Genomic DNA, 12,911 nt, shown 5'->3' on the forward strand with positions numbered 1-12,911 from the left:
GGGGCTGCAAAGGGGTGTCAGAGGGAGGGCAGGGGGGACTGGAGAAAGTGATGGAGGAGGAGGAGGAGGATGAAGGAGCGGCGGGAAGAAGGGAGCCATGGAGGGCATTCTATAATGGAGCAGGAGGAGGAGGATGAAGGAGCCAGGGCAGGGAGGTTCGAAAGGAAGGAGGAGGAGGAGGAGGATTGCCAAGGGAAATTGAGCTGTGGGGCCCAATGAGGAGGGATGTAGGGAAATCAGGCTGTAGAAGGAACCTCTCTCTCTTTTTATTTTTGACAGTCTATGCGCATGATTTTTTGGGTGACACAGAATGTGTGTGTGCTTGCTTGTGCTACTTTCATTCCCTCTTGCTCCTGGAACGTAAGAGCCTTTATTATTATTATTATTATTATTATTATTATTATTATTATTAGTGTTATATGTGGATGCTACAGTCAGAATGCCTGTGCTGCATTTTCCTTTTATTCCCAATTGATTCCATGGGTCTACTTTAGTTGGAATTGACAGGGCATTCTCTCTCAGCCTCAGTCTGAAGAGACTGTAAGCAGGAGGAAAAGGGTCAGGTCAGTTCAGGTCAGAGACAGGGCATGAACGGAGTTCACACCAGGAACCTTCCCCCTCTTTTTTATTTTTTTAAATTATTTTTGACAAAAAATGTGCATGTTTTTTGCTTGAGGTAGATATATAGATAGATAGAAGGTGGCTAGCTGCTGGTTCACTTTCCCTTTCATTTCCCCGCTTCCAGCAAAGGGGAAATGTTGCAAAGAGTACTTTGCAAAAAAACATTTTTCCTTTGCAAATGAATGCTACAATTTGAATGTTACAATGTTTCTCTTTCCAATTTGGCAAATTGATACACACATAATGCTTTTGCTAGTCTCTAAGGAATTCAAGGGTAGCCTAGGAAAACCAAAGAATGCATGGCATTGCATCCTTTTCTGGCATTCCGAGGTGAGGAATTTATTATTATTATTATTATTATTATTACTACTACTACTACTACTACATGTGTATGAGGCATTCTGGGGTGGCAAGGAGGGGGATACAGGATGCAGAGATGGCATTAGCTTGCATTTTGAGGTTGAAAATGGGGCCAAGGGAAGATCATAACCTGCATTGACCCAAATGCCCACAACACACACACAAGAGGTTTTTAATTTGACAGAATCTGCGCATTCTGGCGCCTGGCTCTTTAAAAAAAGGAGGGGGGAAGCACACTTCCGATGCCCCAATGAGTGCTGCAAACGTCACCTATGACCATCGTGGAAATAATTTGATTGACAGCCAGGCAACTTCATTTTAAACCCTTCTCTAAGAGGGCATTTGGATTAAAATGCCCCTGATTTGTAGTGGGCACTTGCTTGCGGAGAGATTTGGGAGCCAGCCCCCCCCCCCCCCGAATCTGCCCAGTTACATCCAGGGCAAATAGCTGAGTGTGAATAGGCCCTTAGAGAGAATGGAAATGCTGAATAATGAACACTTAAATTATCTCCACTATACATGCCAAACCCATGCCAGACCTACTTTAAAGTTGTAGGAATGACCCATATTTGAAGAGACACTTGTCCTTGGTGTCCATTATAAACAACTTTTCTATGAGAGGGCATTGTTCATAATTCAGCAAAGGTCTGAACAGATGTTCAAGCCAGAACCATTTTACCACTCCCACTATAATGCCTTCATTTGCAGATGTGCACATATTTGTTACAAAGAAACTATTCAGAAAACAAAGATTTTCTCTTTTGCATGACAAGAGGGCATGCCAATAATTTCAATGGGTGGCCACTGCAAAACATTAGCTGTCCAATGAAACACTCCTTTCATCAGGAAATGCTGCCACTTTGAAAACAACTCATTTGGTCTATTCTAGCTGGATATTATGTGCTTGGGCAAGGGACTGAGACCTGTTGCCTAAATACTGCTCTCCATTCGGTTGTGAGATCATAGAGCAAGGAGTCAAACTGAAAAATGGCACATCTCTACACATGACCTTTTTATAAATGAAAGGCCAAGGGGAAAAATAATCTATCAGGCAGCATTTGCACCAGGTGCTTATTGATTTTTTTTAAAGACTCCCCCACTTATCATCACTTGCTGCTGTTTCTTATAGTCAGCAGAACCCCTGATGTCTGAATTGGCAACAGGATTAAAACTAGCTAGTGACCTTCATCCAGCTCATGCACAAATGCATAGTATTACTCACTAGTTACCTTTGCAACCTTCAAAATGCAAAGCTACAGAGCAGCAGTACTGAAATGCAGAATTGTTGCTTCAGAAAGTTGGTTTGTAATTAGATTGAGTCATATCTTCCAAGTCTGGAAACCCCTATTAAAAGGCCAAAATCTTTCACAATGGAGGGTATACATAACTATGCCAGTGAAAGATTGGATCAAATTTTCTCCATGTCCTTTAGCAGGGGTTTCTGGGATGAGATTCTTTTTTTATCCTGGGAACCTCCAGGTGTTAGCCGAAGCACTACAGCATGTGACAAGCAGCATCAGGTTCCCACAGACTCAGGCATGCACATTTCTAAAGCCATTAGTTACCAGGCAGTCTGCCAGCCGCTCCCACTGCATTAGCTTGAAGCTTTCACAAAAAGTGCTCTTTGCACTACTTTGACCCCAATCTTGAGTTCATGTATGTTCAGTTAGAAATCTATGTGGTAATCTCCTTAAGAGAAGGGCAGAAGAGAAAAACTCAGCATCAATGGCAGCTCCTCGTCACATCTGAATGCTCTAGAAGAATGCTTCTCATGGGACAGCTATTGGGTTAATCAAGACAGAGTGGAGTACTGAGCATGTGACCACACTAACACAGCAGATAATGAGCGTGTTTGGTTTCTACTAACCAACTCCCCAGATCCTATTTGTTGATTAAAATCTCCTTAATATCTGATAAGAATAAACCTGTTAAATAAAAGCCTCACCAGCAGATGGTAAGAGTTACTAGACTTGTGAAAAAGAAGTTTCCTGTTTGAGCAGACAAAGCAGCTTTGCTCAGATTGACTGTCAACTGGTCCATCAGTCACAGAAATCACCATTTAAATAGAGTCATCAAGCTAAGTGAACGTATTAAATGAATGGGATTTGGTTTTGCCCTCAGCAATTCACTGATACAGTGCCATCTGTGCATCAGTAAAGTATATGGTCAGCACCTTCAACCTCTATGCTACAGAAAGGTTGAAAATATTAGCAACCTAGGAATCCAGCTTCAATGCAGGCTCCACAATCTCCTACTGGACATCTGAGTCTCACTTTTATGGCACATTCAGATGCTCCAACATTCCACTCATATTGAAAAACCTGTATGTGGAGAGATCTTATAGTACCTTTGAGACTAACTGAAAGAAATAAATTGGCAGCATGAGCCTCAATGCATCTGAAGTCTACAAAAGCTCATGCTACCAATTTTTTTCTTTCAGTTAGTCTGAAAGGTGCTACAAGATCTCTCCACATGCTGATTCTAGAGACTAACAAGGCAGGGACGTAGCCAGGATTTTGGGAAGGGGGGGGTCCAGACTAAGTGCCACCATTTGCTAATTAATTTGCCATTAGGTTTGGTTGATATTATTTTTAACATAAATTAACAGAAGGGAGGGTCCAGACCCCATGGACTCCCCCCTTGGCTACGTCACTGAACACAACTATATCTTTGAATTGAAAAACCTGTTATCAAAGACTGTTTACTCTTCAGTATAAAATTCAGAAGAACATAGTCTGTTTAAGAATGTTCAAAATGTAATCATTACCAGTATACTCATTATTAGTTTTTTCTGTTTACTGAGAACTGACCCTGCACTTTGTTGAAGCAAGGCTAACTTTGGGAATTAGGATATATATATCATACCCCCCCCCAGCAGAATAATCACTGCAAGATTTTAATCAGCAGTGTGACAATGAAGAAAGGTCAGTAATGATATGTTAGATTATTGTTGGCCCCTTAAGTGTTACACAGCACCCTTTTGGAAGAAAGGATAATGTGATTCTTAAAAACACATCCATTGAAGAAACCATTTTAAAGTGGGCCAGTGAGCTTGATGCCAAAAAAAATGCAGACTTCTGCAAGAGGTTTTTCTAGACACCTGCAGTTAGTCCTGATAGCTCTCCAGGTGATGAGAGAAGGAAGATTCCCTGCTCTTCTTTTTTCATACCACTGGTATAATATAAAATAGTAAAGGGTATGGGGGGGAAGGCTAAAAATTTAAGTTTGTGGACTTGCCTACAAAACTGGAATAATGAATCTAATTGTAATATCTACATTTCTTTACAAATGTACTAACAAAACAAAAAAAAACTACCGACAAAAACGTGGAGAGTTCGAGACATGTCAGAGTTACTATATAAAGGGCTAAAATGTCACATGACCATGAGGACTAAGCATATTAATTTTCTCAAAGCAATTGATAATACATAACTAATCTAGCAAAGGCATATATCAAGTCATCATTTCCAGAAAGAATACTTAAAAATAGGAATAAACTTTGGAATGTGGCTGCTCAGTTAGATCTGTTACCCCTTCAATTTTTAGTATGAAAGCTGTTTAAAAAACAGATGTTTTATGTTTAAAAGCATGCTTTGTAAAGTACAAAAATAAAACACCCAGAAAATTATTCCAATGTTTAATTCAATTACTGAATAAAGTTCAGGGCCCAGTCTTCTTATGAAGATTAAAAATCATAACTTTTATTAAACTTCAGGAGGACTCATGCTTTTAAAATAATAAATACTATACAATGTAAATTGTCTTAAATATTTCAACAGGTGTTATCAGTATACAGCAAATATATCAGGGTGCTATTTCTCTCTTTTGAAAAGAGGGTTACCCAGAAATCAGGCTTGCATGCTAAGCTTCTTAGAGAGTTCTTATTCTTCATCAACTTTTAGTCTTTGGTTCTGCAAATCTTGTGAATTTTCTAAGGCTGCCCAAGATTAACACCTCTCCCATTTGCCTGTAATTCACTCCATCTGGAGATCTTAGAGTATTTTACTGAGAAAACTTAAATAGCCTAAAAGGGAAGGAGAGCTGTCACTTCTTTTACAGCTTGAGAACCACTTAACAGATTACAAGCAGATTCCTGCAGTTATCAGTACCTATCACTTTCTCTTGACCTTCAGACTGTAAAGCAACACCCATCTGGCTTTCGATGAACATACTATGTGGACAATGTTGCTAGCAAAGCAACAATTTGAACATTGGATACTCAACTTCTGCAAGAACAGAAGATAATGTTTCAGTGACTGTAATTCTAACACAATTTAAGTTACAAAATTGTGAGAATGGGTATGAATTTTGATTAAGTATTTTGCATGGGTACCAATTAATGGATATGAGTACAGTGTGCCCGTGCCATATGCGGGCACGCCATACACAGTCTTGAGTGTACGCACTCAAGCCGCGGGGAGCGCGCGGGGTGGAAGGGGCAGCGTGTCCCATTCAATTGAATGGGGGCGCGTGCCTGTGGCGCCCTGTGTGCCGCCATGCACGAGCCCCATTGTTTCCAATGGGGCTTGAGCATAAGCAGAATTCGCCTTACGCGGTGGGATCCAGAACGGATCCCTCGCGTAAGGCAAGGGCTGACTGTACAATATCTCTCGTTGCTTGCTAACACTAAAGTTGATTATCCTACCCAAAAAGCTGTAATGTGTACCAGACAAAGTAAAATATCTTTCACTTTTGATTTTTCACAGTACAAATGTTTTCTAGCAGCAACAGACACTGTACAACTTTTACTAAACCTTCACATTGACAAACGTACATAGTTATAATCCACAAAATTCTGGTATAACCATTCATGTGCATGCATCTTGTTTCCTTCCACCAAAGCAGGGAAGGGCAAACTGGGACCCTTGGTTGATCTCATGCAGCCCTTTGCCTAGTTTCAAAAGCCTTCCACAAGTGATCAGGTTGAGTTTTTGCATGAATGAATTATTCTTCACTAGGAGCCTCTTTGGATGGCAGAGAGAAAAATCAAGCAGGGTGGCAGAAACAGAACACAAAGAGGGAGGCTCACATATCTTTGGCTGGTGCCCTATCCACTGCGAATATCAACCTTCCCAACTGCTGACATTTGACTCCCAAAATTTCTTTCAAGGGAGCAAAATCCTAAGCAGAAAATAAGTAGCTCCTTACTGCCATCCTAAAGGATACTGACTCTTCACTTGCCAATAATGAAAGTGATTCTTTCAATTAAAAAAAGGGATGAAAAGAAAAGGTATTTCAGGTTGAGTATGTATTCCTGTTTATTTGTGGTTTCAGAAAGCACTTCTATCCCACAAATGCTTCTAAGTTCACGCAGATGCCTGAAGATCAGATGGCAAAATAACTGTTACACTGGCAGCTAAGGGAGAGTACAAAATACACCTGGGTGAGTGAGCCAGTGGCAGAACCATTATTTTGGGCACTGATAATTATACACATCCCCTCAGAGTTAGTGAAATATCACAAGAATTTCTCCAGTTGAGGATCTGGTACATTAAAACTCAATGATAGCCTATTTAGCCCAGCAGTACACAACCCTGCGTTAACAAGGGCATCACGGCTGCTGAAAAGGTCAGACTCACTCAACATGTTAGACTTAGGACAGATATCTGGGTTGAAGCAAGTCTCTTAGCAGTTTCCTTTCCTCAGCATCAAGTTTCAGAAAAAAGTGTACAGGTTTCATTTTAAGCAACTTGAAAAATATTATGTATTTTTCCTGTCCATTGCAATATTTGGGTATGCAGGCCATCAAATTTGGAATTTTCTACACACAGCCACCCTGAAGGGATTGGAGAGAAAACGGCAGAACAAATGCAAGACACACCACAAGATATCAGGTCCCCAAGTTCTCACCTGGATAACCTCTCCATTGGAAGCTATTAGGTCTGTTGGGATGGTGACTCTGAAAGAGCGACCCACTACAGCAGAACTGTCTGGAATCCCCACCACCGCTGGTACACTTTCTCGGAGATCTGAAAGCACTGAATGCATGGAGGCCTCTAATTGGTTTTCCCAGTCCCGTACGACTTCCGAGGCTTCACTAGGCCAATGGCACTTAACCGATGTAGTCACCATCAGCACCAGCAAAGTCCTCCCCAGCACTGGGGGCAGCTGTACAAATCCAAGAGTCATTTCTCTGCACATACCACACACACTGTTCTTGCCAGAAAAGGAGGTCCAAGGCCTAGCAAGCTATACAGAGCTTTATAGTCCACACGATTTTCACACTCGATTCATTGTTGCCTGTCCTGGTACCTGAAAGGAGAACATATGCAATCAGTAAGAGAAGGGACACATAATTATGACATTCTCTGATTAATGTAAGTCAACTGGTTAACACGTTAAGCTGTTTAGCAGCTGAAGCCAAGCCTTGGATTCATGCTTTTCATATTCTGCAGCTTTTGCCCCAGATAGATAAGGATGGTTCCATCCAGGACACAGTGAAACATAGTTTTCTATGGCTTTTCCGGACTATGTGGCTGCGATCCAGAAGAATTTATTCCTGACATTTCGCCTACATCTGTGGCTGGCATCTTCAGATGGTGGTGGCATGGAAGTGTGTAGGGTATAACTACTTGTGGGACTATTGGTTGGGAGGAAATGATTTACATCTTAATCTGTATGTTGGTCTGTTGCTGAATGGCAAAGCCTCAGGGTGAGAAGCTATGGACAGGTTGCTTACTGTATTTCTTTGAGTAGTCATCTGCAAATACACAAATGGGTTATATCTAAGCCTGTGCAGAAAGCTCGGAAACTTCTAGAATCACTGTGCAAAACTTAAGTTTGCAACTTTTTGGCAGTAGCTCCTCCCACCCTTATAAAGCCCCTGGCATTCCCACTCTTTCCACAGTTCCATAAAGTATGCCACATAGCAGTGACAGAGAGAATTTAGCAATGAGCAGGACATGATTGAGGGGAGGATAGGTGGGATTTCTGTGTATTTGCAGATGACCACTTGAAGAAATATAGTTACAGGTAAGCAACCTGTCCGTCTTCCTCGTGGTCTCTGCAAATCACACAAATGGGTTAGACTGACAAGCTTTGGTCAATGGAGAAGGGAGTGTCATGACACCATTTGTAGAATTCAAACAAGTTGTGTTTATTAACAACAATAAACTCTTGAACTTAAAGTGTATTTGTTAGTGTCATTTCTTTTAGTTTCAAAGCATATACAATATGCAATGCATTTATCAAGGTCATTTGTTGGCATTAAAAGGCATATAAACAACAGTAATGCATTTGTCAGTGTAAACTTTATTGGTTTCAACAGCATACACAACATGTAATGCAAAGAGCCGTTTCAGTGTAAACCCAAAGGCAATACTGCCCTCCCAAAAGCTGCATCCTGTCTGGCCCTGGTGTCCAGCCTGTAATGTTTGATGAAAGTCAATGCTTGAGACCAGACATCACCTTTACAGACATCCTCCAAAGGCACACTAGTCAGAAAAATAGAGGATGTTGCTACTGCCCTAGTTGAGTACACCTGAACCCAAGCAGGGAGAGTTCTACCTGAGATATAGCCCATTTGTGTGATTCGTAGAGACCACGAAGAAGTGAGGAGAAGTGAGAGGATTATCAATCCATTGTCTTCAGAGAAATATATATGCCCACACACACTTCCATGCCACCACCCTCTGAAGATGCTAGCCACAGATGTACAAAACTTCAGAAAGAAATTTCTCTAGAACGTGGCTACACAGCCTGAAAAAGCCACAGAAAACTATGGACACCAGCCGTGAAAGTATTTGACTTCACACAGTGGAACCTTTGTCATGCATAGCCATAATGTCATCTGTTCTTTAAATGTCCTTTAGAACTCTATTCTTACATGGAGCTGCTAATGGTCTCTTATCTGAATTACTGATGTCTGACTCTTTAGCTTCAGTAATGCTGCAGAATTAAATGTTACCTACCTACTTAATGCACCTCTCCCATATCTCCCAAGCCTACTAAAGTACAAGAGTATAAGAACAATGGAAGTGTTGTGACAGATCATGGAACATGATGGCCTTTCAAAAAACAACAACACACAAAACAAACAAACATTAGGAGGTTCATAAAAAGAATTTACATGCAATATTAATGGAAGAAGATGGAACAGACATTTTATTCCTGCTACTATGAGCAACTCACACACTACAGTATGTCCCAGCTTCTGATATGGATGACACTTTATTTCAGTCTTGTAAGGCTGAGAGCTTCTTCCCATAAACATGGTTCCTAACTAAGCACTGGCTTATCTAGCAAAATCCATATTAAAAATGCACATATTTATTCTAAATACAGATGTGAAGGACATGGGGGAGGGGACATACAGAGTTTTTAGATGTATAAATGCAGATCTCTACTGAGCACCTATTCCTCTTAAGGCAGGCTATCTTCCTCTCACATGTAGCCATTTCAAATGTATGTTCAACCTCCAAAACAAAGATGAATCTATGATGCAATAAACAAACAATAATGGAGTTAATCTTCATTTATATAAATGAAGGCACATTCTAATATTCAGATTCTGTTATAGCAAAGGTACCAAGGCCAGCATTTTATTAAGACTTTTAAAACTATGGCATTCAACAGGAAAATGTTCGTTACAAAGAATCTGATAGCTTTTGAAAACAAAGGTTTCAATAAAAAAATTTTTTTAAAAAAATCACATCTTTCACCAAGTAAAAATATCTGCATTATCTACTTGTCTAATCAGCTGCTCCATGTGCACTTTTTAATACACATGTCTCAAACAACTTTGACTATGATACAAGTAAATGATAAACTAGACTAGCAGTTTAGATAAAACATTAAAAGCAAGTCTTTCAACACCAATGAATAGGCAGCTCTCTAAATGACCACATACCCACTGATTTTCACAAAAACTTATAATCAAGCACACTTCATTAAAAAAATCTAAAGGGCTGTATATACAGCCCCTGAGGGGCGGTGGGACGCCACTAACTTTCCTAGCCAAATTGGGGCTGCGGCAACCTCACACTGTGGCCCTGATCTGGCCTTTCAAGGATGCAAAAAGGAGTCGCAAAAAGCGGCTCCTTTTTGTGCCCTTGAAAGGGCATCATAGCTGCATTGCCGCAGCTATATGACACTCCTTTGCCGCTGCATCATGGATGCTGCGCCAGAGGCATGCCATGATGCTGTGTGCCATGTGAAATGGCGTGCAGCTTCAGGGTGCCCTGGGGGCAGAGTCGGGCATATATCATGAGGATGCTACAATCTGACTCTGCCTCCATGACGGCCTTAATGGCCAGTGTATATAGTGCCTAAGAAAGTTGGTCAAACAGTTTTCTCCCACACTCATGGACTCAGTGGAATATCTGATAAGGTTTTAACCAATCTAGAAGAATAAAGTAGGGCCAAGGTTTTATAAATGCATTTTAGTGCATAAGCATTTGAACCACTCACTTCAACTCAATGTAGATCTTTAATGGTCAAGGCCGAATTTCAATACTGAATGTTTTGTGTTACGTTACAGTCTGTGCGTGTGTGTAAATTTTTTAACTGCTTTGAGGTAACTCTCTATTACTCAAGGAAATTTACAAATAAATAAAAGATTCAAAAGAATGAAAGTTTTACTACTTTTCAGTAGTTTGGGGGCAGTACTACTGTAGTTACTATTGAAAGGGAATGTAGGGAGACAATGAGAGAGAAGTCTGTAACACTACAAGATTTTTCCTGAAGCTGTAGTACCCACAGTCATTTTGTGATGACCACCGTATAGTAGCACAGGATGAGATCTGGTTCAACTTTGCATACCTTTTTATAGCTACCCATCATTCCCATCCAAGTCACCAACCAGTGTTTTCAAATGATATAAGTCTCCATTGCAGATGCAGGAAGAAGAGAGTCTTAATAATATATATTGTGAAAAAAGTAACGTGTTCACTGAATAGACTTCACTGCTGGATGGAAATTCAGGAAGTCATCTGTAAACCATGCCAAGTACTCCCAAAGAAGAGTGCAGAATGAACAGATTTTTAAAGAATCAAATTCCCTTACACTGGCCTCTTTAACTGTTAATCACCATTCCATGCAAAGGGATCTTGTAGCATCTTTTAGACTAAGAGCAAAAGAAGCGATAGGATAAGCTTTTATAGACTTAGGGCCTATACAGACCGACACTTTGGGCGGAGTTAGGGTGCAGCATCTGCATGCAGGACTCCCTAACCCCGCCCCTACGGTGCCATTTTGGCATATGCCTATCATGATGCCCCTTCGGTGCTGCAGCCACATGATGCAGCATTGAAGGGGTGTCATAAAGTTGTGCCATCATGCCTATTGCATCCCTTGGAGGGCGCAAAGAGGAGCTGCTTTTTGCGACTCCTTTTTGCGCTCTTCAGGGCCGCAAGGGGAGGTTGTCACAGCCCCAATCTGGCCAATAAAAGTGTGGCTGCATGCTGCCCATTCGTACAGCCCCTTAGTACTTCAGATGCATCTACAAAAGTTTATGTTACAACCTCTTTCGCTCAATTAGTCTCAAAGATACTACAAGACCACTTTGCATACTGATATTCCAGACTAACATGATTATGTCTCTAATCACCACTCCACACTTACTGCAGTGAGCTGCAGCACAAATATACATGAAGATACTGTTGTCCTTTGAGAACAGAATCTTAAGTTGGAAGGAATCACAAAGGATATCTAGTCAAACCCACTGCCATATAGGAATACAAAATTATAGCAGTCCTGAAAGATGCCCATGCAACCTCTGTTTAAATACCTCCAAAGATGGAAATTCTACCACTCTCTGAGATAGTCTGTTCCACTGTCAAACAACTCTTATAGGAAATAAGTTCTTTCTAAGGTTTAGATGGAATCTCTGTAATCTGAATCCACTGGTTCCTTGGTCTCTGAAGCAGCAGAAAACAAGCTGGATCCATCTTGTGCATGATATCCCTTCAGATATTTCAAAATACTGTAGCTATTATGTCAGCTCTCAGTCTTCTCTTTCCAAACTAAACATATCCAGACTCAAGTTTTTCCTCAGAAGGATTGATTTCCAGACCACTGATAATTTCGATTTCTCTTCTCTGGACACATTCTAGCTTGTCAATCTCTCTCTTGAAATGTGGCGCCCAGAACTGGACACAGTATTCCAGGTGAGGTTTGACCAAAGCAGAATACTACTTCCTTCAATCTGGGTATTACATTCCTTTTGAAGCAGCTCAGAATTTCATTGGGTTTTTGGCCGTCACTAATCACTCCAATCTTTCTATTACTTGCCAAGAAGAGGAGAAAGAGCCCTTGTCTTATAAGGGGGGGAGAAGTAAGAATGCAAACATTATCTGGATTCATCATAGAAATACAAGTAAGATTACCTTGGACCCAAAAAAAATCACAAAAGTGAAGTACATAGTATTCAAAATAAAATACAAGAACCTCCAAGAGAACAGTCACATTGCCATTTAGCCTATGGAGACAAGAGTTATAACCTTTCCCTCTAGGTTGGAGTGAGAGAGTGTTTTAGGTTTGCACAGAGATCAGAGAATTGCCAATGATGGGAAATCTCTTCTCCCACTCCAGATCTAAGCTAGTAAGGAACAATTAAACTAGAATTTTTGGCAGTACACAAAGTATTCAATGCACCTTTGGCAACCCATCCTAAAACTGACCCCCAGAGCTTCCTCCAGATGCAGAGCTGAATATTGGAGCTAGATGTTTTAGTACTGGATAACTAAGGCAATCAAGATACTTGGCTTACCAGTGCCAACTGATACACACACACTCACACACACCAGGTCTGGAGTGAGAGAGAGGAGAATGGGACTGCTCCTCACAGCTTTTGATGGTGCAACTTGAGGTCCAATAATAAAGTTTTCATCTGATGTGCACCAACCTAGGAGTAAGTCCCAATGGATACAAAATAATTTACTTCAGTTTTAAAGGTTTATTCATAGGTTTATTCAAAAGGAAGGGTAAGTTCC

At 40.8% G+C, this 12,911-nt stretch overlaps 1 protein-coding gene across 4 annotated transcripts in view; it reads right to left on the reverse strand.

Moving 5' to 3' along the window:
• DAG1 (dystroglycan 1) overlaps positions 1-12,911 on the reverse strand; it is a 108,927-nt gene that overhangs the window by 29,194 nt on the left and 66,822 nt on the right. For 3 of the 4 annotated variants that reach the window (XM_042449042.1, XM_042449044.1, XM_042449043.1), the window contains exon 2: positions 6,832-7,233. In XM_042449042.1, the coding sequence (XP_042304976.1) occupies positions 6,832-7,122 (291 nt within the window). In that variant the 5' untranslated portion in view covers positions 7,123-7,233. Of the gene's footprint in view, positions 1-6,831; positions 7,234-9,293; positions 9,392-12,911 lie in introns of those variants that run through there. The other variant, XM_042449045.1, reaches the window with a different exon arrangement.

Source organism: Sceloporus undulatus, chromosome 2 (assembly GCF_019175285.1).
Source record: "Sceloporus undulatus isolate JIND9_A2432 ecotype Alabama chromosome 2, SceUnd_v1.1, whole genome shotgun sequence".
In the NCBI taxonomy this organism is placed as follows: domain Eukaryota; kingdom Metazoa; phylum Chordata; class Lepidosauria; order Squamata; family Phrynosomatidae; genus Sceloporus; species Sceloporus undulatus.